The sequence below is a fragment of the Coenobita brevimanus genome, chromosome 24, assembly GCF_032717465.1.
Source record: "Coenobita brevimanus isolate Jiangsu-jjx chromosome 24, ASM3271746v2, whole genome shotgun sequence".
Taxonomy (NCBI): Eukaryota; Metazoa; Arthropoda; class Malacostraca; order Decapoda; family Coenobitidae; genus Coenobita; species Coenobita brevimanus.
This window is the reverse complement of record NC_136977.1, coordinates 29045385-29072804: the sequence shown is the minus strand read 5'-3', so window position 1 is coordinate 29072804 and position 27420 is coordinate 29045385. Positions and strand designations below refer to the sequence as shown.

General features: G+C 42.6%; 1 protein-coding gene across 1 annotated transcript; it reads right to left on the bottom strand.

Annotated features, from left to right (window-relative positions):
- Positions 1 to 1176: 1176 nt before the first annotated feature.
- On the bottom strand, positions 1177 to 21367 carry LOC145393334 (uncharacterized). The gene is made up of 3 exons (XM_080267436.1): positions 21332 to 21367; positions 8665 to 8743; positions 1177 to 1808 (listed from the first exon to the last, which is right to left on the bottom strand). Exons 1-3 carry the CDS (start codon positions 21365 to 21367, stop codon positions 1177 to 1179), a joined length of 747 nt encoding a protein of 248 aa, XP_080123562.1.
- Positions 21368 to 27420: the final 6053 nt, after the last annotated feature.

Below are 27420 nucleotides of genomic sequence, written 5' to 3'. Positions count from 1 at the left end.
AACTGAAGTGATACATACAAATGCTAAATAATTACACTGAGCCCCGTATTCTAATCGGTTTAGGAGCCTCTCAAGCTCATCTCGCTTGGCATTTTTTTTTCTTTGTCCTTTATACTTGTACTTCATTATTACTTTCATGTACATTTTATCTTTATATCATCATTGACTGCATAAATAATAGAAAAAAAATATTATCATACCAGATAAAGAAATAAAACGTTAAGAAAGTGATGCCAGGGAGCCTGCCTAACCGATATTTACAATGAAACATATTAAAACAAGGAGCAATACTGTTCTAAAGTATAAGTTACCATAATATTCTGTATATCTATGCTTTGCATAAACATAAAAAAAGAAAGAAGTATCACTAAAGGCAACAGGAATAATACAATAGCACATTTACGGTTAATAACTTCTTATACTAATCTCGGAACTGTGTCAAAGTCTTGTGAAAACTTGGAAAAACAACAACTTTGAGAAATCTTGTACACAAAGAGACAAACAGGCACGAGTGTATATGTAACCTCTGTCCAACTTCGTTGGTGGAGATAACGGAATATTCAAGAGAGCTGGAAGTATTATATTCATGACTTATTGGTTTGAAACCCAACATTGCAAAAGGATTACTAACCTCACCTGTACGATCACCGAAACGAGCAGGCTGTTATTAGGTTACCTCATGTTTGTTGCTGTTTTATACCTTATACGATTTTATTCTTGCCAATGCTCAGTCTTGTTCATATTAGGAAACCGTAATGAAGGGACTTTAGCATTTGTATCACTCTTAATGTGAGAGTTCTTTCCAAATCTAAACAAAATCAAACTGTAATAGGCAGACTATACTAAATAAAAAAAATATTAGTAAATACACTATACTGCATAGATGATGTAAGACACAATTTTTGACAATCATTTGTGAAGTCTGTATTGTATCCACTCGTTTACTAAAGTGGAAAATGGGCTATAGAGATCAAATTGATGATGATGAGAAAAATTCATTATACACTAATAACATGGATGAGATATTCACATTACCCGGTACTTTCTCCTTCTCAGCTGTTTGTATTGTAACCACTACATCAACCATGATCTTTTCTCCCCATGTAAACGTTGTCTGAAAACCAACATGATGAGTGTGTTTTTGCTTGTACGCTAGTGTTAGGTATTGAGCGGGTGTCAAGTGACAAGAGATTGTTGTTGCTGCTGCTGTGGCCATGTTATGTCCAGGTCACAGTTGATGAATAGTTTAACTGGGTCGCTGTGTGAGTCAAACAGGCCCTCAGACAACATGTCTAGGCTGTTTTGTGATGTAGCCTCCCCAGCGCCACACAGCAACGGGAATAGGTCTGTGTCCTGGGCTATCTCCTGCTGCAGCTGCAGCTGCTGCTTGCTGGGAACGGCATCAACTCCCACTTGGGCGACCTCTGGCTGTTGGGGCTCGTGATCCTTTCCAGAGATGCCCGAGAGGACCCAGGCGCAGGTGTCTTGGGGGGCGTTGCCGTCCAGCATGTCCTGCAGGGACCTAATGTAGGAGGAGGCCAGCTTCAGGGTGGTGATCTTGGTCATATCCGAGGCCGCCCGGCGTTGGCACACCCACCAGGGTAACACTCCGCGCAAACTGTCAAAGGCATTGTTGATCTGTCGCATGCGACACCTCTCACGGGCGTTGGCGGTCTTCCTGCGGTACCTGGACAGCTGGGGTGTACGCGGTTTGTGGTCCAGGGCATCCTGTAGACTCCAGTCGGGATCACACAAGTAGCGCGATTTGAGAGACCGTGGTCGTAGATGGTATTTGACCATACACACCCTCGGCCGTCTGCTGGCCACATGCATCAGACCCTGACCTTGGTGCTTGCTGTCCTGGTGATTCCCGTCTTGGTTTTTGCTGCATGGAAGATAGCTTTCGCGGTGACTGCCATCATACAGCTCATGTTCGTGGTGTCTGTTTCCGTTGTGTTTGCTGCCGTAATGGTCGCTCTTCCAGTCACCATTAATGGCCCCGCAGGTGTCACTCCGATTGTTGTTGCTGTCTACAACATCTCCAGCCAGCGAGGTGGTTATACCCTTGTTTAGGCATTCCATCCTAGGTGTCTTTGGAGGGATCGTTGTTACGCTGCTCTCCCTTCACCAGTCCTCTTACCGATTTCAGTAATGGTGTCTCGCTATAAATTAACTGATGTTTCACTTGTCTTTAAACTTAGTTGGGATCTGAATATCTTACAACTCAGCGGCACTTCAGTTCATGGATGCCTTATTCTTTTTCTGCAATTTAGGTCCTAAGAAATTTGCGACCTTCATAATCTCATGCTGCAGAAAATATGTGCTTCATTTCCAACTGATGTATCCCCTGTTCCTTGCTCATCATTAGTTTGATAAAGGATCTGGTAAGGCACGCAAAATTTTACCGTCAGTACACTTAAGGCCTCAGAGGTGAGTACTAGATGCGCTCAGATTTGATGAAGTAAAATATCAGGTGTGACTGAAGTCCAGAGATAAACACTAAATTCTCTTAACCACGTGTGTTTTTATGAATCCAATAGTGAAAACTGAAACGGCACTACATGGCAATTAATGGAGTAAGTGTTCACAGTTCTGACATATGTATCGGAGATGTGCATTCAAAGTTCAAAATTTTGTGCATCTACCAGGGGGGTGGGGGATAGTGGGTCAACAGTCCAAGAGTGATGTGATCGGACCGAGGAGGAGAAGAGCGCACATCCTCACCCAACCAGCTCTTCCAGCACACTGACCACCCGCGGCCCGCCGGCCGCCGCCCCGCCCCACACTACAGGTGAGGTGGGACCGTGGGAGGCTGGTGTCACCTCCCACCTCACTTGTCCACCCATTCTTTCTTTCTGTCTGTCTGTCTGTCCGTCTGTCTGTCTCTGTCTCTGTCTCTGTCTCTGTCTCTCTTTCTCTCTCTCTCCATCCCATGCACAGATCCGTGGTCACAGCTCTCCTGGGAGTGCAAAATTAACCTGCTCTGTGGGTGAATCACCCTTTGAAATTTAGTGTTGGCTAATGTTGAACAACTACTCAGCCAAAAAAAAAAAAAAAACTTTTCCGGTGAAAAGGCTAGAAATCATCTCAATAATCTCTTCATGCCGCGGACGTCCTTATTTGTCTTACTCCGACTCTCTCAAGAAGCCTTACTTAGGACAGTCCTTTCACCCGAAAGATGTTTAAATCTTACTCTGGCTAACATCCCAGATTTTCTTTTTTTCAGTTTAGGAAAGATTTCCAGTGTCAGAAGTGGTTCATGGAGTATGATTCTAACTACTTTCTACCAAATGTCTCTCTTTTGTTTAGTATCTACGTATGGTAGAAAAAAAAATGCAATGAATAAGAGGGACTGTAGTGAAGTTATTAACAGATTCGTGGCCGGACCGTAAGGAACCGTTCAAGGCTACGACCGACACATCTTACCTTACAGTACCGTCCGGTCTGAAACATCACTGCACATATATAAATATAGGTGGGATCAGCACAAACACTGATCTGAAGTTTGCCTGAATTTCTCCTGATTACTCAAGGTCTGAGAATTCCCAGTGTACACTTTCCTGCTATAATCTAGAAAACAATTTTTTTTTTTTAAATAAGAGAACAGAGGAAGAAAAAACAAATGAATAAAAAAAAAAAATCCATGCACCAGATTACTGGTGTCCGCTGTTCATAAAATATCTGTCACAGTTAGACTTGAACAGCAGTAGGTTGAAGTCTGGAGGGAAACAACTCTGGGGAAGCGAGTTCCAGAGAGATGCAGTTCGGGGAATGAAAGAATTCTGATAGGCAGAAGTTCTGCAGTATGGCTGAGTGACATTCCAGTCATGAGTGCCGCCAGCTGCCCGTGTAGCACGAGGGAAGGCATGGAGAGGTGGCGCCATGGACGCAACTTCGACTTTGCATTTGCTGTAGAAACATCTGTAAAATAACGCAAGGGAGGCAACATTCCCTCTTACTCGTAGGGGTGGTAGTTTATTAGTAATAGCAGGGTTATTAATAATTCTAACAGATATAACAAATATAGCAAACATACTCGCTGTAGATGTTGCAAACAATACATCAACTTTACTCTCAGTCCAAGTTTTCCGCAATGAGTGCTTCGGCAAAGTTCATAAGGGAGCCACCATCATTAACCCACTGACACACCTGAATGTTATACCGCCCTCAGATCCGTGAGCTGCACTAATTAACCTTTCACCTGCCACGGACGCACTTAAGCATTTGGCTTGGGCTGACACTACAAGATATTTTTATTCGGGTGAGAAAAGTATTGTCGGTCAGAGAATTAAAAAGTATTCCTTGTACCAATTTTTGTACGATGGGGGCCTTTTATATTTCATTCTTGATACCATCTGACCACAGAGGAAAATATTCATCATCGATGAGGATTTTCAAACTCGAAGACTTTAGAATATATCTTCATTAATCCCTTTACGACAAGAGGCCTTACCAAAGTTGAGTAAAACAGTCAAGCGTTTGCCATTTTCTTTTATGTCGCCTCACTACAATGGACAATGAAATCTCAACCTACACCATACTGATCCAAATCAATAAACCATCAAGATCCATCACTCCCAACTCAAACATCTTGCAAGTGCGTTCATATGCAACACAATACCCCGTCTAAGTTGATGCATGGAGGCACTGACACCTCATATCTCATTCATAGCACTATAGTATTCATTGCATCTTACGATCTCAGCCATACCTCCTCGTTTTGGTGGATCTCGAACTGATAACCTCGAAGTGGTAAAAAGAAAAAGAAAACGGTATGTGCATGTTACTTTACGTATTCACATGCCATAGTAAATTATGTTAGTTCACGCTATTTGGTTTCACATACCTCGTTCTTGTGGTGAGTCAGTAAATTTGGTGAATGAGACGGATGATAGCAACGCTAGATTTAGCGCGGCTGTAACTTCACGTTGTTAAGAAGGCAATATTGTGTTACATAAATGTCAAGCATCAAAATTTACTTTCGTTTACAAGAAGGAGAGCTTGTGAACTTCAACTGCCGTATTTTCCTTGGTTCAGGAGATTATGTAACACCGCTTTCTCAGCGATTTTCTCTGCGCCTTACATCGTAAATTAGTGTTGTGAAGAAGGCAATATTAAACTTACATAAAAAATCAAGGCTTGCATTCATTAACGAGAGAGAGAGAGAGAGAGAGAGAGAGAGAGAGGTCTTGTGAACTTTATCGGCCATATTTTTGTAGGTGAAGGCGATTTCGTAACACCCTTTCCTCACTGACTTATTTCGTACTTTACATTTAGATATTATCCGGTAGACTACTGATGGAAACTATGTAGTACTTTACAAGATATCAGTAACATGCAAGAGAATAATGTAATATGCAAAATGAATCACTAAGAAGCGCTGCGGAGCCTCCCATATCAACAAGATTACGGCTTAATGCTCACAGAGTGTCTTGGTGAATCACAGACTTTAAAATTGTCCTTCATTTCATTACTCGTTGGTTAAACACGTACTCTGCTGAACTGTGATTACTTTTAATTATATAAACAGAGCTACATGTCTACTCTTACTTTTACTTAGAGCTAAGGTATTCCTCATTCATTCTAGACATTACGCTCACCTGTATGTATTCCTTCTCTCAATGGATGGATGGATGGATGAAGTGTTGTATGGAGACACGCATGAAAATGGTTGTACCCCGTATTTTATTTGGCAGTCTATGGAATAACGCTACTCCTCAGGTGTTGTAAGAGCAACTTAATTAAAAGCAGCACATTGGGTGGAGGATGAAAATTTCGAATGTCTGAGTGATGAGTGACAAAGGCCCTTTAACCTTCTTCATAAAATACTCACTTGATAATTCTCCTTCCAGTGTACGTTCCTTTTTCTGTTGTTGGTTCATTCCTGCCGCATTTATCAGTGATATATAAGATTACGTAAATCATACAGAGACTTTTAAATTATGTAAATACAACGTACACACGCTTCACATCGTAATGCTGTACTTTATGAAATAATTTAATGTATAAAATTAAATGAGAAAAAGCAAATCAATCAGCCATGTTTGAAATGGTGATTCATGGCGAGCATAACCCGAAGACTATCTCTGATCCTCCATTAACCCCTACCCCCCCTCCCTCTTTCACACCACCCTCATGCCACCGCTTCACACTGTTTTTTCTTTATTCATGACATTGTCTCTCTCCCTGCAGTGTCTTTATCTCGTGCACTTGCTTGCTGATGATGTGACACAGTGATTACCAGAGTTTAGCGGTGCACGACTTCACGCGGACAATGACCACCAACTGCCGCATGCCCCCCCCCCCCCTCCCACACCTTCCTCCCTCTGACTCCCTTCTGCTACTGTAGTGCTGTTGCTGCCGCTGCTGCTGCTGCTGCTGCTGCTGCTCTCTCTCTCTCTCTCTCTCTCTCACACACACACACACACACACACACACACACACACACACACACACACACACACACACACACACACACACACACACACACACACACAGCATCTGCAGGATGATTTCAGATTTGTCTCTTCCTGTCGGTCCGGCTTTGCTCTGATATGTCTTGTTCTCTCTCTCTCTTGCTCTGTCCTGCCCTATCCTGACCTGTCCTGTTCTCCTCTACCCCGCCTTGCTTTACTCTGCCCTGTTCTGTTCTGCCCTCCTTTATCCAGTCCTTATCTGTCTTGTCCTGTCCTGCCCTGTCCAGCTCTTATCTGTACCGTGTCCTACCTTTACCTCTTGTAATGGCTGAACATCACTTTTCCCTATCCTGTCGTGCCATGTACTGTCAAACTCTCTTCCCTGCCTTACACTCTCCTGCTGTGGATTCACCGATACCCTACCCAGCTCTGCCCTGTCTTATTTTCACGCTTGCCATACCTTGTCCACATCTGTGTCTTTCCCAGCCTTCCTATGTCCTGCACTACCTTGCTTTCACTCCTCTGCCTTGTCCTGCCTCCCCTGCCGTGTCTTTTTCTCGGCCTCCCTCTTTTCTCTCCTTACCTCATACACATTCGTTAGATCTTATTAAAATTAGCTTATTTTTCTTGCATATAACCTCATCATGGACCCATTGATCCCCTGTTATCTGTACTTCCTAGGTACTCCTATGTAACCTTGCCGTGGCCTGCTCTTCTTTCGCTGGGTGTTAGTTTTTACCCATGAACCGTTTTTTCCCCCGTCCTGATCTCTCCTGAGCCCTACCCTGCCCTCTCCTCACTCCGGCCCCGCCTTGTCTTCTCCTCACCCCCCTCCCTGGTCAACCCTTTTTTTGCTTTGACCTGTTTACAGCTCTAACCCCTGCCACGTTTTCACCTCTGTCCTGCCCTGCCCTTCCTTGCCTTGCCCTTCTTTTATCCTTGTTCTTTACTGTCCTTGAGCCAGCACCTCCGTGTCCTTTACTGGCCAGTTAACACCTATATTAATGTACACTAATCAACACATAGTAATATATACACTAATTAACACCGTCATTAGTGAATACCTGCTGTGCCACCTAACCTAACACCTACAGTAATTGACACTACTAATTAACGAACCCTAATTACATCTACTGTGGACACTTGGATTCACGCGTGCTTTAACTGATCCTTACATTGATTAACACTTGCACAAATAACGTATTCACTGCTAACGCCTATAATAAATTACCTGTCTAAACACACAAGTATCCCCTATAATTAATTACCTGTCTAAACACACAAGTAACTCCTTCATTGTTTAATACATATAGTAGCACCTGCGCTATTTCAGATCTGATTTAATTAGATAACATCTCATTTAACAGCAGGTCTAATTTAATGCTTGATCTAATGAGAACCATATCTAATTGATACCTGACCTAATTAACACCTGATCTCATTAGCCTGATCTCATTACAACCTGATCCCATTAGCACCTGATCTCACTCACACATAATATCATTAACACCTGAGCCACTTAATATCTGAACTCCTTAACACTTATATTTTTAACACCTGATCTAGTTAATACCTGCTCTACTTTACATCTGCATTCAGTATTCAAAACCATAGTAGCCCCTAAATTCCATTCTGGCTCAAGCTATTGGGCAGGCTCCTCCAGGGTTTCAGTCTGGCGTAAACTGGCTTCTTTTCCGCGTCCCACGTAGACAGGTCCGGGGAAGAGCTTTTAAAGAGGACGGGTAAAAAAAAATAAGTAAATGAATAAATATTAACGAAGGTAAGCCAAGAGAGAGCAGGGTTAATAACCTCCTTTACGGTTAATAGTAGTGTGTAATGGAGAGGTTTCTTGAAATATGAGCAGGTTAATGGTGGGGATGTGCTGGTGATGTGCCAAGTCATCATCGAGTGAAGGTTGTAATCTCTCTCTCTCTCTCTCTCTCTCTCTCTCTCTCTCTCCCTCAAAATCCCAGTATCTATCCTCTTCCATCATCATAACTCAGGCTACTGGTTCATGACATGAAGGTAGTGCCCGTCCCATCACACGTAGGTTAACCCACCCAACTCAGTTTGTACCATGCCCCAGAAAATACTGAGGCAGCAACACATCATCATCATCATCATCATTATCCCCGTAACTCGTACTCATCCCTCCCATAAGTTCCCTGCCCTTGAATATGCTAAGAAACTGACACATCATCATCATCATCATCATCATTATTATCATTATCCTCAGCATCATCATTATCATTATCGTCATCAGCAATATTATTATTATCATTATCATTATTATTATCATTATCATCATCATCATTATTATCATTATCCTCAGCATCATCATTTTTATCATTATCATCATCAGCATCATTATTATTATCATTATCATTATCAGCATCATCATTATTATCATTAGCATCATCATCATCATCATTTTTATCATTATCAGCAGCAGCAGCATCTCATTCCTAATTTTGACAGACGTAATAGATCAAAGGTTATTTTATTTTATTTGTACAAAGGTATTTTTGTTGCACTTTTAGTTTTCGATTTGATATGTCATTTTTGGATCAGCTTTGACAAGTATAAATATCTGAAGTAAAAACACTAATGTAATCACATACTTCAATGCACGGGCAAAATTTTTTCCCATTCTTAGATTTTGGAGCAATATGTCTTATGTGATTATTATTTTTGACTGTTTAGGTAAGGGAAAGTACAAAGAAGTAAAATGTCAGTGTTTCTGTCACAAGTTCCATACGGTTTTCTTTTCATTTTTATTTTTTCTGCAAATAAGTATTTTATTTCTAGCAGCATCTGACTGCATAAAGGGGAATTTATGTAGCTAAAAAAACAGAGCAATATGACAATAACTATCCTATCTGTAGCTCGTTTCCTTTTTATGTCTAAAGCTAATGTTGCTTTATTACATGAACATTATATGGGGCTGAAACATGGAATATGGGTGTAGCAGAGAGGAAAATTTTGAATGTAATGGAGATGAGGTGTCTGAGGAGTATGTGTGGAGTGACGCGTATGGATCGGGTGCGAAATGATGAAGTGCGAAGGAGAACTGGAGTTGTTCGGGAGATGGCTGGTAGAGTTGAGCAGAGGGTGTTGCGATGGTTTGGGCATATGGAGAGAATGGATAATGAGCGATTGGTGAAAAAGATAACTAGATCTGATGTGAGAGGTGTAAGGTTGAGAGGAAGACCACGAATAGGATGGATGGACAGTGTGAAGAGAGCGCTGGATGCGAGAGGGATGTCTGTTGAGCAAGGAAGAGTGGCTGCGCGTGACAGAAATAAATGGAGAGAAACTGTGAATGAATAAGTGATGACGCAGCCCTGAGGGGATATTCTCCCGCATTTGGTCTGATCAGCTAGTCAGGTCAGGTGCGGGTAAGGGGATGGGTCTGTTATGATGTGGCAGGGGTAAACCAGTTCTGCTGTCGGGCCCTGCTGCGGATGTCACTGATTGCATTGCACAGTTGACCCTTGTGCGGTGTGGTGCGGTGAGGTTCTGTCCGTTCTCCCCTTTGGGGCTAAGATGCGAATGAATGTGTTTGAATGGATGAGTAAATGGAGAGTGTGTCGTCCTGTCTCGGCTACCTTATATATATCGGTAGAAGTTAATATGGTAAGGAAAAACAAATGAACTTGATTACTTTTCTCTTTGTACTTTTAAGAATTTCGGTACCTTTTCAGTTTTCAAGCTAGTATAAGATGTCAGCGTCCTATCTTTTCCATGTTTCAGTCTCAGTTTGGGTAAACGTGAATAAACAAGAACACAATGAGGTAATACTGCAACGTACTATAAATTATTTCCTTACACTTTCAGCTATCAATTTCTTCCCTTGATTTTGATGACGTATTTTTCATTCATTTTTGCCATCTTCAGACAAGTTTATTCAGCTAAGGATAAGTTTCTTGATGTGAAGGAGATAAATGTAGCCTTCAATCATTCTTTTATTACTGGAGGTTCTTCTTCAGCTGAATAAAATAGCCCCTTAAAAAGCCATGGCAATGAAGGGACAATTACATCTATTTACTAGAGTCCTCCGGTGACATATATTTCATTCTATTCTTGTTTCATGCGACAGTTTCATTTAGGTTTGGGGAGACTTTCTTGAACTGGAACGGTTAGATACTGATTCATAATCCATTTCACTACCAGCAGAGTTCTTCCAAGCTTAACAAAATCTTCTGTAGATAGCATTAAACTAACGGAAAAATGGCAGTGATGAAAGAGTTAACTATCTCATTGGGTAATAGTGAATGTACTAAATAAAAGCACTTCACTGCGATGCGTCAGTTAATCTGGATGGCTGAACTATAAGAATTTCATAACACTTCCAGCAATATTTTTTGGGTGGTGGTGTGGGTTAAACGCGAATGCATTAATTAGGAACACATGAGTTTAATTTATGGAATTCAGATGTATCTACTGCGGTTGCCAAAGTGGCGCCCCTGATGGCCATGATTAGAACTAATTAGAAATAATACGTCAACAATGTCGAAACATGAGAGACAATTACTGTAAAGAATTTTTACCTCTACAATCATATCATTATGAATTACAATGGGTCAGATGGGTGGAGGGATTTGTGGGATTTGTGGGGTGGGTGGGCCGGGTTGAGTGAATAAGTGGGTGTGGAGGGGCAGGGTGGATGGAATAGGTGGGAGGATGGGTGTGTTGGGGTGGATGGAATGGGTGGGAGGATGGGTGTGTTGGGGTGGATGGAATGGGTGGGAGGATGAGTGTGTTGGGGTGGATGGAATAGGTGGGAGGATGGGTGTGTTGGGGTGGATGGAATGGGTGGGAGGATGGGTGTGTTGGGGTGGATGGAATGGGTGGGAGGATGGGTGTGTTGGGGTGGATGGAATAGGTGGGAGGATGGGTGTGTTGGGGTGGATGGAATGGGTGGGAGGATGGGTGTGTTGGGTGGACAGGGTTGGGTGGGTGTGGTTAGGAGCGTGAGTGGATGAGTAGGTGAGCAGGATGGGTGGGTAGGTGTAGGTTCGTTGGTTAGCAAGATGAGTGTGTATATGTGGGTAAGTGGGTGAGCAGGGTGGTTGGGAAGGAGGCTGGATGGATGAGTAACATAGGTGGGTGGGTGGGTGGATGATCAGGGTGAGCGGGATAAAAGGTCCATGGTAGGAATAGGTCAATGAAAAATACTCGTATATCCCTGAGGAAATGGGCCCAAGGAAGAACATAGGTTCAGCAGATAAAATGGGACTCCGAGGATCTTCTCCCACATAGGAAGTGGCCATCCAAGACCACAAGTAATGCAGGTATGCACTATCACAGGGTTTTAACCGGGCAACGATGGGTACCTCTGCCACTGCTTCTTATAGTTTCAGATATCTGGCTTATATAATTCTTTTCAGATTTTTCTTAGTGTCTGTTTCGGGTATATTGAATAAAAAGCATTAAACAAAAAAACATTTGTGTTACAATGAATCAAAGTACTTTCATTTCTGTTTCCTTGCACTTTAAAACAATGAACTAATACATTTTCTTTAAGATCAGATGTTCTATTCCTTAATTTGTCTGAGCAACAGTGAAGCTAAAAAAAGGAAAATGTAATGCCACAATCGTAAGCCAACGTTGCGCTGACGAGAACTTAATTCTATATATTGTTAGTCGCATTTCGAGCCAATAGCCTACATCTCCAATAACATTTTTCTCTTCTCTCTCTCTCTCTCTCTCTCTGTAAATATATAATCCTAGGCTTCCTCCCTCCCTCTCTCTGCCCTTTCTTTTCTTGCTCCTAAATTTGCCCTGTGCACCCAGTTCATCAGTGTTCCTTCACTTGAGCTCTGAGGCAACTTGCCAAATACTCAGGTGTGTCAGTCCCAACACAGTAAGACCGGCTTGTTCGTTAGTGAGGCTATAACGATGCAATGTTCCATCACCGAGTTAGACAAGTGCAGAAACACAAGCTGGCTTTGGCAGACGAAAGGCAGGAGAGGGTGAGGGACGAAGGAGAGCAGAGGGTAGAAGACTAGGACGAGGAGGAGCAGAGCCTCGGGTAATACTCAAGTGCGTCAGTCCTCACACACTATGAGGAGTTTAATCACCGGATAAGATGAGAGCCGCAAACAAGCACAGACATAGGGAAGGCAGAGGAGGTGGGGAGCCGAGGGGGGCGGAGCTGAAGAGGAGCAAAATGCAGAGGAAGTGGAGGACGGGACAAAGGTGGAGAGGAGGAAGGAGGTAAAAGGCTAATTGTGAATCAGAAGAGGGGTAAAATGTTCAGCAGGAGTGGAAGGCAAAGAAGGGGATATATATTTCAGCATATCAGTCCTCACACGTTAAGAGGGTTTTCATCACAAAGTTAGACAAGGGAGAACCACAGACTAGTATAGACATATGTAAAGCGACAGGGAAGGCAGTGGGGCTGGTGGCGGGATCGAAGGTAAACATTTGGGCAAAATCGTGGAAATTACTAATATTCACGAAAACTAGAATAAAAACTAGTAAATGAATACAGGCATAACTAACTAAAATTCATCAGTATGATGACTGTTATATAGACTGTTTCCGTGGTCTTTTCCAGTACAACACATTTTTTTTTTCTGGACACCGCTAAACGATAATAAGAAAGCATGACACTAACAATATATACGGTAACCTGTCATTTGACTGGCCAATCAGATAGGTAGTGCCTGTGATTATCCTAATTACAATGTTCATATAATTTGTCCAATATATTTATTATTCACAGGTGGTCTTTTTCTTTTTTCTTTTTCTTTTTTTTTTACAGCTTAACAACCATGGGATTTTGTCAGCCCTTCCAAAAGCATCCGTTATAGTACGTTTGTGGGGTACTTTAACTAACTTTTCAAACTTTTTAATTATTTACGACTAATGAACCAAAATATCAACACACTTGATTTTGTTGTGAATGGAATTATACTATTTGAATTACGGGGTTAACTTATTGCATTCATCACCCATTTCACTACAAATACTCTCCCCTAAGTTGAATAAATCATCCTGTGGTGGAAAGAACACATCCTGAAAAGACGTCACTGTACTGAAAGAATTAACAATAACTTTTCAGGTTTTTATAAATTTCAATGCAATAAGACTACCTGCACCGTGAAATAGTGGTAATAGCTAATCCCATCCTGCCTCCCTCGGAGAGTACGGACCCGAGACTAGGATGCTGTAATCAAGATATGTGAAAAGTTCATAGGTGAGGTGAAAACACACAAATGGGGGGGGGGAGATGGGTGTGAAGGTAACACACTGGGAAGTAAAGGCAACCACACATACTGTACCTCTGGCTGGGGGGAGGGGGGAATGCATGGCTCTGACGAGATACGCAGCGGCGAGGAGTGAACTCACATGGAAAGTGGATGAGGAGGAGCGTAAAAAGAGGTGGGAAGAGAATAAAATGTGTCTGAGGTTAAATGTGGGAGAGGTAGTAGAGGTTGGGATAGGGCAAGGAAAAAGATGTGAAATGGAGAGTAGGCTACCATCCAGAGAGCTGGAGATTTCTTTAAAGAAATTGGTGAAGAGAGACAGGTAAGGAAATAACAGGGAAATGGGGAATGGCAAGTGGGTAGGGAAAGTCAAGAGAAAGTGGAATACAGCAACTGGTGAAGTGAATGTGGGGAGGGGGGTTTCACAGAGGTGGAGAAGATTCATGATATTGGGAAGGGAGAGTAGGGTAGGAGCTGGGAAGTGGGGAGAAAGTGTTCAGTACGGGCTGGGGAGTGGGGAGGAAGGGTTGGGTAGGGGCTGGGAAGTGGAAAGGGAAGGTAGGGTAGGAGATGAGAAAAGGGGAGGGAGGAGAGGGATGTAGGGAGAGAAGCAAGGGAGTGGGGAGGGAGGGTAAGGTAAGGGTTGAGGAATGGGGAGAGAGGGGAGAGTCGAGATGGGTAGAGAGAGCCGCAGTATGAAGAAAGGGCTTGGGAGAGAGGAGCAGGAGGTGGGTAGATACAATGAGGAAAGGGTGGAGAGTGCAATAAGTAGAGGAAAAGTAGTAACGGAGAAAACAGTTGGATAGGGGAAGGAGCAGAGAGAGTAGGGAGGTGGGGAGAAAGTCGGAGGAGGGAGAAGGGTTGATGGGGGATGGTAGAAGCGTACGATTATGCAGGGGGATGGGGAGTCAGAAGAGAGGAGAACGAGCAAGGGAGGAACAGGGGAGGGCCTGGGGCATTAGAGCTGTGTTAGGCCTAGGGGAACATACAGAGGACTGGGTTAGAGAAAGAGAGGGAACTGACGTTGTGGTGGTGGGACGAGGGGGGAAGGGAGGAGAGGGGAGTGAGGTGGGCAGACGTTGGAGAGAAAGAGACCGTTGGATGAGTGGAGAGATGGGTGGGGGTAGATCTTGAGAGGGATGGTGGTATACAGTATATCCTCCCCTGCACCTGAGTCGGGGGGGGGGTGGATATCCTATGTAATCATTCCACCCCCTGCCCCCACCCTACAATTCAAGCAATCAAAAATTGCAAAGTTGAACCTATAGTTACCCTTAATATACACTCTTTACATCGAAATGGGGTTATCTGACACACAGGAATAGTGCAACTGCAGAGAATATTACATCAAAAATTGTCAGCTGATCGGACATAGCAAGCTTTAGGTTTGCAAACGGGCGCCAGTGTGATGATTTAATGATGCTATACCTGGATAAATATAATGAATTGTGATTATTTCCATGTTCTCGAGCTACCAAATTTGACTTCTTGCCTACCTCAGCGTTTTTTTACAAGCATCTGTTTTAGCTCGCTACTCACAACGACGGCCCTATTCTCTCTGCATCTAAGTACTCTTTATTCGCATACGTGTTCCACCCTGGGATCTACAGTGCATGTACACCAATGGAGAGGTAGGTAATTGACCAATGGAGAGTGGGTAATTGGAAAAACAGAAGGAAGAGTAAGGAGGGGAGATAAGAAACATGGTAAATAGAGTACAGAAGGAGGGAGGGAAGAAGTGAGATGGGGGAGCACTGGGGGAGAGGTGAGCAGATGCCGCGGGAGTACATGCGAGGAAAGGTGAGGAGAAAGAAAACCATGGAGAGGGACAGAGGGAGGGGAAAGATGACATACCAGTAGATGGAGAGGGAGTGAGTAGAGGTGCAGAGAAGGAAGGTGGAGGAAATGAATAGGCTGAAGGAGTGGGGGAGAAGGGGCTAGAGAAGCTGAGGAAGGGGAGGGAAACTAGGGGAGAGTATGAGGAGAGGGAGGGGGGGTCGGGGAGAGAGGATGAGGATGAGGAGGGGGGGGTCAGGGTAAGGATGATATGGTGGAAATGGGGTCGGAGAGAGAAAATGAGGAGGGCTAGATGGAAGGGAGACAAGATGAGAAGAGGGGAGGGAAAAGAGGGTGAGAAGGATAAGGGTTTGGGGTAAAGGAATGTGCACTGGGGTGGGTGGGAGAGCAGTAATGTGAAGAGCGGCGCAGCCCGTCCAACAACCTACCTTCTTAAAGCCTTTTCTTCGCACTCCACTGCTCACACAAATATCTAGCCAGTCATGACATGAATACCTACAATTACCTTTAAACTCTGATTATTTTCCTTCATTACCTTAATTCTCAGCGCGATAACATTACCACATTCTTACACGTCTGTAACTAACACCTATTGAGCTTGTAATTGCTGATTTTTTCAATGATAATAATAATCAGCGTAATATCACAGAGTTCTCCACATCACTGACACCGACAGAGACTGCTGATTGTTTTTTTTTTTTTTAATAACAGCATCAGCCAGCACAATTGCATATAGTTATCCGCTTTCATAAGCGCTAAAATGCATTTTCCGGCAACAGTATTCATATCAAAATAGCATAAATTAATGAAAAACCGCAGTCTCTGATCGTTATTTTTTATTATCAATATTACTAATAATAAAGAGCGTACCATCACGTCACTTGCCTCATTAAGGACCAGTGACAGTGGTTAATAACCTGATAAAATAAAAATCTTACCTAACCTAATCTGACACCTAATATCTTGAGGTGCAAAGGAAAATTAATTTCGATGCATTAGAGTAAATTTTACCAAATGTCCGCCATTACGCCAGAGAAACAAAGACAAGTCGGAAAAGCAAAACCCGGAAAAAACAACAGAACAGGGGAAAAAAAAAATACTATGGAGCAAAATAAATATTCACGATAAAATTTATCAGGAAAAAATAGAAAAAAAAATGTAAGAATGGAGAATGAATTGGAAAGGGCTATCTGTTGCTTAAACTGAACCATCAACAATCCCTTTAAATTGTCAGATTTTCAACCATTTTATCAAGTAAATGTAACAACCGTTGAAGCGTCTTGGACAACTGCGATTGTTGAAGCTAGTTTTCTTTTTTATTTAGTTGTACTTACAGTCAACATCATTTCACTAAATTTTCCTAACTAATTATGAACAGAATTTCGGTCAATAGCTCCTTTCACAATCTCGAGGTACTGTTATAACCTAAAGGAATTATACTAAACAAACTAGAAAACTGGAGGCAAGTCATTAGAAACAACAGTCCATCCCCACAGTTGGATACATCAATAATTAATCATATGGGTTAGAAACTTGCTGAATTAGTTTGGTATTACTGACCGTAACTCCAAGTAATTAATGGTAAAATATGTTAAGTTTCCCCTGAAAGATATTGCAGACAAGGCTAGACTCAACCTGCTAGCACTCGCCACATGAAAGTAATAATGATGACTGCCCGTTTGTAAGGAAGCCGAGTGAGTGAACCAACAAGTAACGTTATCTCTTTCGATCGCAACTACAAGCAGTTAGCAAATAAATAAAAAAATCTTAATTCTAATTTACAAGAAAGATATTACAGACAATGACGGACTCAGCCGGCAAGGGTACTCGCCAGAAGAAAGAAGGGTACAGTAAATGATTGCTGGGTTGTAAATGTCTGATGAGTGAAGCAGTAACACTGTCTCGTATGTAACCTCGTGAGACAGTTTTAAGGCTCCGTAAAAAAGATGGTGGCTTACATTAACTATCTCTTGCTTGTGTCTTCTGTAGTGTTTATTACAACTAGCACCAAAAGACTGTATTATTTCTGAGAGTGAGTGAAGGACTCTGAAACCTTTAATACTGTCACCAATACCTCATGGTCAGGACAATAGCAGTACCAGATGGAAGTGAGGCTACATTCTCACTCACTCTCTCTCTCTCTCTCTCTCTCTCTCTCTCTCTTCATTACTCGTTTTTTCTATTTCCATTCCCAGTTTTTTCTTACTTTCATCGTGTTTTTCCTTCCCTCTCTCCAATTCCTTACCCCTTCCCTTCTCTTTCCTGCCTTCTTCCCTCCTCCTGCCTGACTCCTTCCTTCCCCTCTCAGTTTTGCTTCCCTCCCTCCCTCCTTTCTCTTTCTATTCGGCCTACCTCCCGTTAGCCCTCCTCTTGCCACATTCTCTCCCTCCCTTTTCTTATCTCCCTCCTTACCCGTTCTCCCTCCTTTTTTTAGCTTCCTCCTTTCCCCCTTCCCCTTTCTAATCCTTTCTCTCACCACCTTTCCTTTCCTCCATGTCTCCCTCTTTGTTTCTCTCCGTCCCTCCCACCGTACGTCAAAATTCTTCTCCTACAGATCAACCCTTCCACTACGAAAGGTTTCCTATAATCAGAATAAATAATTTGCCGGTGCAGCGATTACCTAACAGAACATAATTCGCCATAATTGGATCCGGATTCAACCTTTCTGTCCGGTGATATATTTTTCTTTTTGTTCATGCTACCTTCAGACGATTTTATTCAGCTATCGAGAAAGCTTTGGAACTGGAGTGGTTAGATATCGCTTTTATTACCACTTCAGTGAAGACGGTTCTCCTAAGTTGAAAAAAATTGTCTGGAGATAACAAGAATGAAGAAAATAGTACGTCACTGGACTGAAGGGATAAAAGAAAAACTAAAAGATTCCTCTACAAACCAAAAACTGTAGAAGCCAATCCAGTATCACTTCCCTCGATGTATATGGCCCCCAGGCTACGCTGCCAAGTCCAGTAATAACTTCTTCCCTTCGAAGGCGTGTTGTTGCATAGTTCACTGACGGTACCTTTACCTGGCGGAGATTTTCGTCCTTTTGCAGCTGATCTCCCGTAGATCAATGACAGAATAAGAAATTATTACGGCCCTGCATCCTCACCATTGCACATCGTCGTGATTAATTATCCATCCATCCATTCGTCATCCAATCCTACGTTGCCCCATGAGGAGGGTAGGAGCCCGGGGCTAGGCAACTTGGTCCTGACATTCAAGATGAAAGTGACCAGTCTCACTCATCCTTGAGTGGCAGTGCATGAGTAGTCAACCCCAACAATCCCTTGGATATAAACCTTCACCGGCTCAATCCGATTGGAGCGCAATAATTACCCACTAAACCACCAGGCGTCAAAATTTGGTTATATGGTTACCACCCAACGTAGTAAATGGTTTCCTGCTGTACAGGAAACCATTTGGCTTGTCACTCAGTGTAGAGTCACCCACGGGCAGAAGGAAGAGGAAAGAATAAAGGGGAGACAAAAGAGGGAGTGTAAAGTTACCCGTAGGCAGAAGGACGAGGAAAGAATAAAGGAAAGAAGAGGATGGAAGGAATGAAGGATGGAGGAGAGGAAAGGGAAGACATCCGAGAGCAGCACTACATCGAGTGAGTGGATGGTGAGCGCCCACCTACCACTACAGTCCAGAATTTACGATAAAGTGATGGTAATCTTCTAGCTCTATCTACAGAGGAGTGAAAGATAAAAATGACAATAGGACAGTGGAAATGGGGAAAAAAGTGAATAGATGGTGAGAACAATGTAAATAATTGTTGAATACTCGTATAAAGGGCAAAAGTAGTCCAAGCATACTTCGTTGGGGAATGGATGAGAGAGGAAGAGAGGCGAGCAGGGAAAAGAGAGATCAGTATGATGCGAGCAATGAAGGCAATCAAAATAAAAAAGCCCCAGGAATTTATGGAGTGTGCGACGAATGTTGAATTATGGAGAAGAGATAGTGACAAACTGGATATAGAAAATGTGCAGAGTGACCTGGCAGGAAGGTAAGGTCCCACAGGATTGGAGGACCACAGGACTGAATGTCAGGAATATGAATACATCTATTTATTCTCCTATACAAAGGAAAAGTGCTGCTACACTTAGTGTAGCATAACTCTATTTCAGGATAGCTCTACACTGAGTGGTAAGTCTGATGCTTTCCTGTAAACCAGGAAATAATTTAATACGCTGGGCGGTAACTTGATAACCAACCAACACGTGTTCCCTGTGTGTCAACAAGTGAGTTGGCGGAGGGTTAGTGCCCTTCCCCGGAAAACAACTAACTAAAAATACAAACAAGAAGCCTCGGACCAAGACTGACAAACAGGTGACGACGAAGGACCAAACAAAGGATATGGTGCGGATAGCAACATGGAATGTAAAGGGTGCGAATGATGAGGTGAAAGAGAGATTGTCCGGGTGCAAAAGTGGACAAATGTGGATTAACCGAGACTAAAAGGAGAGGTGAGAGTGTGGGGGAGAGTGGAAGTATGGATGAGGTATATGCACGGAAGTAGGCGAGAATGAGAGGACAAGAGAGGAAGTATGTATTGTTGTGTGCAAGAGATGGAAGGAGAATATAAGAGAATATGGATCAGTTGGTTCAAGGATTGTGTGGATAAGACTGAAAGTAGTAATACAAATGTGGACGAATGTATGTGTGTATGCGTCAACGCAAGATCGTGCAAACAGAGTGAAAGAAGAGTTCTGGCCAAATGTGGAAGCATGCATGGAAAAGTCTGAAAGGAATGAGAGAGTGTTTTTGTTGGAGATGTTAATGAAAAAGTTAGGAATGTGAAGGTGGATGGAGTAGTTGGTGAGTGGGGTATGCCTGCATAAGTGGATGTGAGTGGCAAATCTCTAGAGGCTATTTGTATGGGGAGGGGGTTGGTGATGGCCAATACTTTCTTTAGACACAAAATGATCCACAGGCATACATGATGAGTGATGAGAAGGGTGGGTGGCGAACAGAATGAACAGAAAACAATGATTGGTTATGTCTGTGTGGATGGCAGAATAAGAAGGTATGTAATGGATGCAAGAGCATACAGAGGTTGGGTGAGTGGACTTTCTAAGCACCACCTCGTGGTGGTAAAAGTCAATGTTCAGGTGCAATGGAGGGGTAGAAGGAAGGAAGGACAATAGAAAGTTGTCCATATATGGATGCAAGAGGATGAAGAAAAGGTAGAAAATAAGGGAGAAGTTGAGGAGCAATCGGGTAAATATGATTTGGAGCAGTGCAAGATACTCACAGAAGAAATCTGTGCAGCATGTGAGGTGATGTGTGGGGTGAAGAGGAATCGAATCGGGGTGCAAGGAACAGCATGGTGGAATCAGGAGGTGAGACAAGCTGGCAAATGAAGGAAGCATACAGAGAGTGGATGGGAAGCAGAGGCATGGAGAAAGTTGAGAGACGGAAGAGAGTTATATGTATACAGAAAGAGAGTGGTGAAAAGATTTGTAAGAGAGAGTAAGAAGAGAGTGGATGAGGAATTAGGAAGGAATTTGAGTGTAAAGTGGAGGGAATGTAAGGAAATGTTCTGGGAAGAGGTAAAGAGAGTTAAACAGGATGATAAAAAGTTAGTAAGGAAGTGAAAGGTAAAAATGGTAGATTGCTAGTGCAGAAAGAAGAAAAAGTGAGCAGATGGCGAGAATACTTTAAGAAACTGTTAAACACAGAGAATGAAAGTAATGCAAGTAGCCTATAAGTGGGTGGGGAGTGGCTGGGAGAAGGTGGGAGGCGAAAAGGGAGGAAGAGATCAGTAGGATGGAAGTAGTGGACGCTATAAAGAAAATCAAAATGGGGAAAGCCCCAGGAATTGATAAAGCATAAGGTGAAATGATGAAGCATGGGGGATGGTAGGAGAACAAGTGCTCGTGGTCCCTTCGGGCCCTCTCGCACTTGCTCCTGCAGAGGGCTCTCACGCTTCATGCTCATGTTTCGCACTCATTTCCTCGTGTTTCGCACACGCGTTACGATTGTTTCAGGTAATCTGAGTCACGTTTATGTGCTGTTTTAGTCTAAGGTTGTCACTATCAGCCGTCAAATCGACATCGAAGGGCCAATGATGGTCCATTTATATGCTGTTCTAGTCTAACGTTGTCACTTGGATTTTTTGCAGCTAACCAATTGATCGTGTTATTTGCAGCTTCGGGAACGGAACACAAATTTTCCGCACGCAAGTCAAAAATTTGATAGCTCATTAAAAAGGTTTTCAATCGTGATGGGACCAAGTTTTTTCACATCAGAGAAGTTTTTGCGATTTTTGTGCCAATTTTGGTGAGATTTGAATGTGTAGTTTTGGCTGCTCAAAATACACACACACACAGACACATGGCTATTGCTAGTTTATATTAGATATAAAGCCATCAAAAACTCTACGGTGAACGCAGCCCTAATTTCACGCACTCACGCTGGGAGTGGCATTTTTTGGTCAAAATTTGATCCCTCATTAAATATAGTAAAAGTTTTTCAATCGTGATGGGACCAAGTTTTTTCATATCAGCAAATTTTTTGCGATTTTTGTGCCAATTTTGTTGTGATTTGAATGTGTAGTTTCAGCTGCCCAAAATACACACACACACACACACACACACACACACACATGGTTACTGCTATAGTATATTACATACTGTATACTGTAAAGCCATCAAAAACTCTACGGTGAACGCAACCCTAATTTCATGCACTCATGCCGGGAGCGGAGTTTTTTGGCCAAAATTTGATCCCTCATAGTTTTTCAGTAGTGATGGGACCAAGTTTTTTCACATCAGCGAATTTTTGGCGATTTTTGTGCTAGTTTTGGCGCGATTTGAATGTGTAGTTTTGGCTGCCCAAAATACACACACACACACACACACACACACACACACACACACACACACACACACACACACACACACACACACGGCTACTGCTATAGTATATTAGATGGATATGGAAGGCCAGATTGGCCTGGGAGGAATGTAGAGCCCTGGAGGATTGGAAGTCAGGTGTAATTATTCCCAGTACAAAGGAAAAAAGGAATAAAAAATGTGTGGTATTCACAGGGACATTTGTCCTTTGAGTGTAATAGGAAAAGTATATGCTGATACGTATTGACAGAGTTGGGGAAATAACAGAGGAATTAGTTGGAGAAAAACAGGGATGTATTAAGAAGGGAGGAAGTTGTGTAGAGCAGATATTCATCCTTAGATCTTTAGTGGAAAAGTTTCTTGATAAGGGAAAAAAAAATGTTTGTGGCCTTCATGGATCTGCAGAAAACATATAACAGAGTGTATAAACAAGGAATGTGGAAAATATTAACAATATATGGATTAAATGAAAATTGTTGAATGCCATGTAGATTATGCCTGAGGGTGCTAAGGCTGCAATGCGTGTGGATAGTTAACTGAGTGAATTTTTATATCCGTATGTTGGATTCAAACAGAGATGTGTCATGTATCCATCGTTGTTCAGTCTGTATATGGATGGGGTTATAAATGAGATACAGGTTAGGGCAGTGGATGTTGGAGCGGCCCTAGTGCGAGAGAGCAGCATTTGGAAAATTCCTGTACTGTTGTTTGCAGATGATTACTGTATTGTTAAGTGAAGACGATGGGGAACTGCAAGGTTTGGCGAATGAGTTTGGGAAAGTGTGTAAGAAACGGAATCAAAAGGTGAATGTAGGGAAGAGCAAAGTTATGGTCTCTGAGAGATATGAAATCACTGAATGTACAGTGAGTTTGGATGATGTGAAAGTGGAAAATGTGGATACATTTAAGTACTTGGGAAGTGTGATGAGCAAAGATGGAAATTTGGAAGATGAAGTGCTTGAAAGAGTGCAACAAGGAAAAAAAAAAATTGCTGGTTCTTTGAAAGCAGTGATAAGAAATAGGAAAGTGAGCATGAAAGTAAGAAAGTTGCTGCATGACGGTATTGTGATACCAATTCTAACGTATGAAAGCGAAGTTTGGACCGTACTGGACGGACACAAGTACAGAGTGTGAGCAGTGGAAATGAGTTATTTGAAAGGAGCATGTGGAGTTACTTGGGGAGACAGACTGACAAAAAAGGATGTGAAGCTGCGTGTGATGTGGATGTTGATGTGATAGAAAGCGTTACGAGAAATACACTGAGGTGGTTTGACCATGTGGAGAGGATGTAGGGTGAGAATAACAAGAAGCATGCTTTTGAGTGAGGCGTAGGAGGGGGGAGGAAGGGGGGAGGCTGAGGATAAGGTGGAGAGATTGAGCTGAGAGGTATATGAGAGCTGGGAGAAGGGCAGTAAAATGGCGGTGGACAGAGCGGCATGGAGGCTATTTGTTTGTGGCCACCCCTTACGGGATTAAGGCGTCTGGCAATAAATAGATAGATAGACGAAGGGAAAAGGGAAAATAGTAGTGGGTGGCAATATATTGGAAGTGGTATTTATCGTCTCAGTGTAACGGGAAAAATATGTGTTAGGATACGTATCCATTGAGTTAGGGATATATCCCAAGAATTGGCTAGTTTGAAAAAAACAACGGGGCTTTAGGAAGGGAAGAGGTTATTTATATCCTATATTAGGAAGGGAAGAGGTTATTAATATCCGATATTCGTTTTAAGATGCTTAACAAAAAATTGTCTGAAGATGAGAATGATTTTGGAGAAACCATATGACAGACGATAGAAAGTGGATGTGAAAGATACATGTGCTCAAAATATAATGAAGTTCATGAAAAGTTGTTAAATGTTGTGAAGATAATGTTTTAGGGTACTAGGGCTACAGTGCGTGTGGACAGTGAAATGAATTCTTTGATCTGAATGTTGGATTGAAACAGGGATGTTTCATGTCTTTGTAGTTGTTTAGTTTATATATGGATGGAGTTTCAAAATACAAGATAGGTTTAGGGTTGGATGGGAACTGGAATGCTTGATGAATGAGTCTGGGAGTGTATATAAGATACAGAATCTTAAAGTAAATGCAGATAAGAGTCAAATTATTATTATTATTATTATTATTCTTTTTTGACAGAGAAATGAAGTCATATATTGCACAGTGTGGCTGGTTGGTAGGGAACTGGTAAATGTGAGTGCATACAAGCACTTAAGTAGTTTGATAAGTAAGAAGGGAGGTTTAGAGGATGATATGCTTCAAAGGGTACAGCAAGGAAGAAAAGTTGCTGTTTCACTGAAAACAGTGATATGGAAGAAGGAAGTTTGCTTGGAAGTAAAAAAGTAGCTGCATGACATTAGTGTAATGCCCACTCTAGCGTACGGAAACGAAGCTTGGGCCTTTTTGGAAGGACTGAAGTAAACAGGGAGAGGAGTAGACATGAGTGATTTGACAGACGTATGTGGAGTTACATGCAAAGACAGCGAAACAGCGAGACAAACGAGGAAGTAAGAGCGTTGCGGTATTGGTATGGAAATGATTGCCAGCATTAACTGCAATACTCTGAGCTTGATTGGTCATGTGGAGAGAATGGAGAATGAGAGACGACTATGAAAGTGTATGTGAGTGAGATGGAGGAGAAGAGGGGGAGAGGGACACAACGATGAGATATAGGAATGAAGTGGAGAGATAAATGAGAGAGGAGGGTGAGAGTTTGAGGGAGAACAGCCAAATGGTATGGAGACAGGGAGACATGGAGGTGAGTTTGTGGCCATCCCTTTCGGGATGAATGCGTCTGGCTGCAGATGGCAATGTCAAGTCCAGTTAAAGTGAACAGAGTGTATTGTTGCCGTTGCCAGATGATTACATTCAGGTAAGGAGAACCACCGGCCACTGACGGGGTTACTCAAGGCCTTATCCAATCCAATCCGAATCGCAACTTTCTCCTAAGCTTAATAAACCTGTCTGGAGAGAACAAGAATAAAACGAAAATGACATCTTCGGACCGATTAGATTAAAAGTAGATTATCATCCCACGGCCATGGTTGTATTACATGATTATTAAAAATCCTTCCACTTATTGCAATTGTTAACTTAATATTAAAAAAAAAACAGAGTGGAGGGAGAGAGAGAGAGATAGAGAGAGAGAGAGAGAGACTGGAGGAGTTTAGAGAAACGGTAACACGAGAAGCAAATAAGAAATGGTGATGATGGTCGTAAAGGCAGGCCGGTGGTGATGGTGGTGGTGTTAGGAAAGAAAGCAGGGTGGTAGTGGCGGGGAGGAAGGCATGTTGCTAGGGAGGATGGCCAAGTGATGGTAATCAGCAGGAGGAAATGGAAGGCAAGTGATGGTGGTTGAGAGAAAGGCAGGGTGGTTGTGGTGCTGGTGGTGGGTAGCAAGGTAGGGTGGTGATAGGCAGGCAGGCAGGATGGTGAAGAGAAGGAGGGAGAGTAAAGTGACGGTAGTTGAAAGGAAGGCAGGATGGTGGTGGTTGTGGTGGTGTGGTGGGGTGGTGAGGAGGAGGAGGAAAAAGACATGATGACAGTCGTGCTGCTGGTGGAGGAGAAGGCAGGGTGATGATGGTGGTGTTGGCGGTGGGGAGGTAGGGTAATAATGGTGGTGGTGGTTGCGGGGAGGAAGGCAAGATGATGGAGGGGGTGTTTGAATGATGGTGGTGGCGATGGTATGGTGGTTGTGATGATGGTATGGTGTGGTGATGTTGGCGGTGGTATGGCAGAGGTTTTACAGTACAGTGGAAAAGAATGACAAAAAAAGTGTACGCCTGATACTGTTCCGTCCGTCAGAGCAAGATAAAGTAAATCATTAAATATATCATTATGGATCAATTTATCTAAGTTTTAATTCCTCATAACTTCTGCCTACATATGGAGATTTTCATTTCAGAATCGCTTTCTCCGTTATTCTGCAGCTACTGGCGATCAAACTTCTCAAGATCATTTTTTTTTTTTTTGCTACATAGCAAGAAAAAAACACTCCCTCTTGCGACCGCACAGGAGAAGACAGTCACCACCAACCGACATGCGTTTCCAGTTAGGCAGAGACCTCTGAACTGTCTGCATGCATTCCTCCACCCCTACGACGGGCGCGTAGCACCCGTCTAGCAGCAACTCTCATCCCTTTTCTGTCCAACTCTCTAATGCAAGAGTTAACTGTTACTCCCAGTCTTTCATTTATGCAACAGGTCAGCTCTGGAACTGTCTCCCTCTGTGTGTATTTCCTGCTGCATATGATCTCCAATCTTTCAAACACAGGATGTCCAGGCATCTCGAAATGATCAGATCTTGAATTTGGCTCTCTATTGTATTTTGTTTTTCTCTTGGAGGGAACTGTTATTGCGAGCTCATGGTCTTTGGTTCCTTCTTCCTCGCATAAAAAAAAAAAAAAAATGGGGGAAACGTGTTATTTAATTCCAGTAGGATGGTGGAAAATGCTTACGATTACAGGTCGGGAATATTCACCTACAATATGCCTAATTATATTTTGTTTTTCTGCAGCCAGTTTCCTATAATCAAGTTAAGGTACATCCAGTTTTGTAAAGGATATGGACCTCCAATATGTTCAGCGACTAAAGATCAGGAAAGAAATTTGAAAGACCGTAATTTTGATAAAGTAATCTCCAGAAAGCAAAATCCGCTAGACACCATAATGTTATTGTCGATTGGGATGAGGCCATGGAACGAATTTCTATCTAATAAAGTCAAGCTGTGTATGTGTGTGTGTGTCTGCCTGTGCATTTGTTCGTTTCTTTCACGAGAAGGATAATATATATCGATCTCATTCTTTTTGCATTAGGTCGGGCTACGTCCAGTAAATGTAAAAAAAAAAAAAAAAAATGGTGGTTGCGCGCGACGCGACGGAGCTAATCTGTCGGAAATCACGACACGCGAAAATGTCTGTCTGTGGGTTTGTTACTTTGTTTCACGAGAGCATAAATAGATATGAACCTAATTCTACAGTATGTCCACTAGGTCGGGGTAAGTCCAGGATGTGTCAGAAAAATACCAAACATAAATGTTGGCCATTGCGCGCGACGCGACGGCGCGAAATTGTTGGAAATCGAGACACGCGAAAAATGCGAAAATCATTTTTTTTCCGACTTCCTGGATAGAACTG

Bases quoted from the DNA above. Each gene is read 5' to 3' on its own strand.
- LOC145393334 (XM_080267436.1), bottom strand. From the start codon at position 21,367: ATGAGCATGAAGCGTGAGAGCCCTCTGCAGGAGCAA. The intron at 8,744-21,331 runs GTGCGAGAGGGC...GATGATGCTGAG, and splicing joins AGAGCCCTCTGCAGGAGCAA to GATAATGATAATAATGATGA. The intron at 1,809-8,664 runs ATAATGATGATG...GCAGACGGCCGA, and splicing joins TATTGCTGATGACGATAATG to GGGTGTGTATGGTCAAATAC.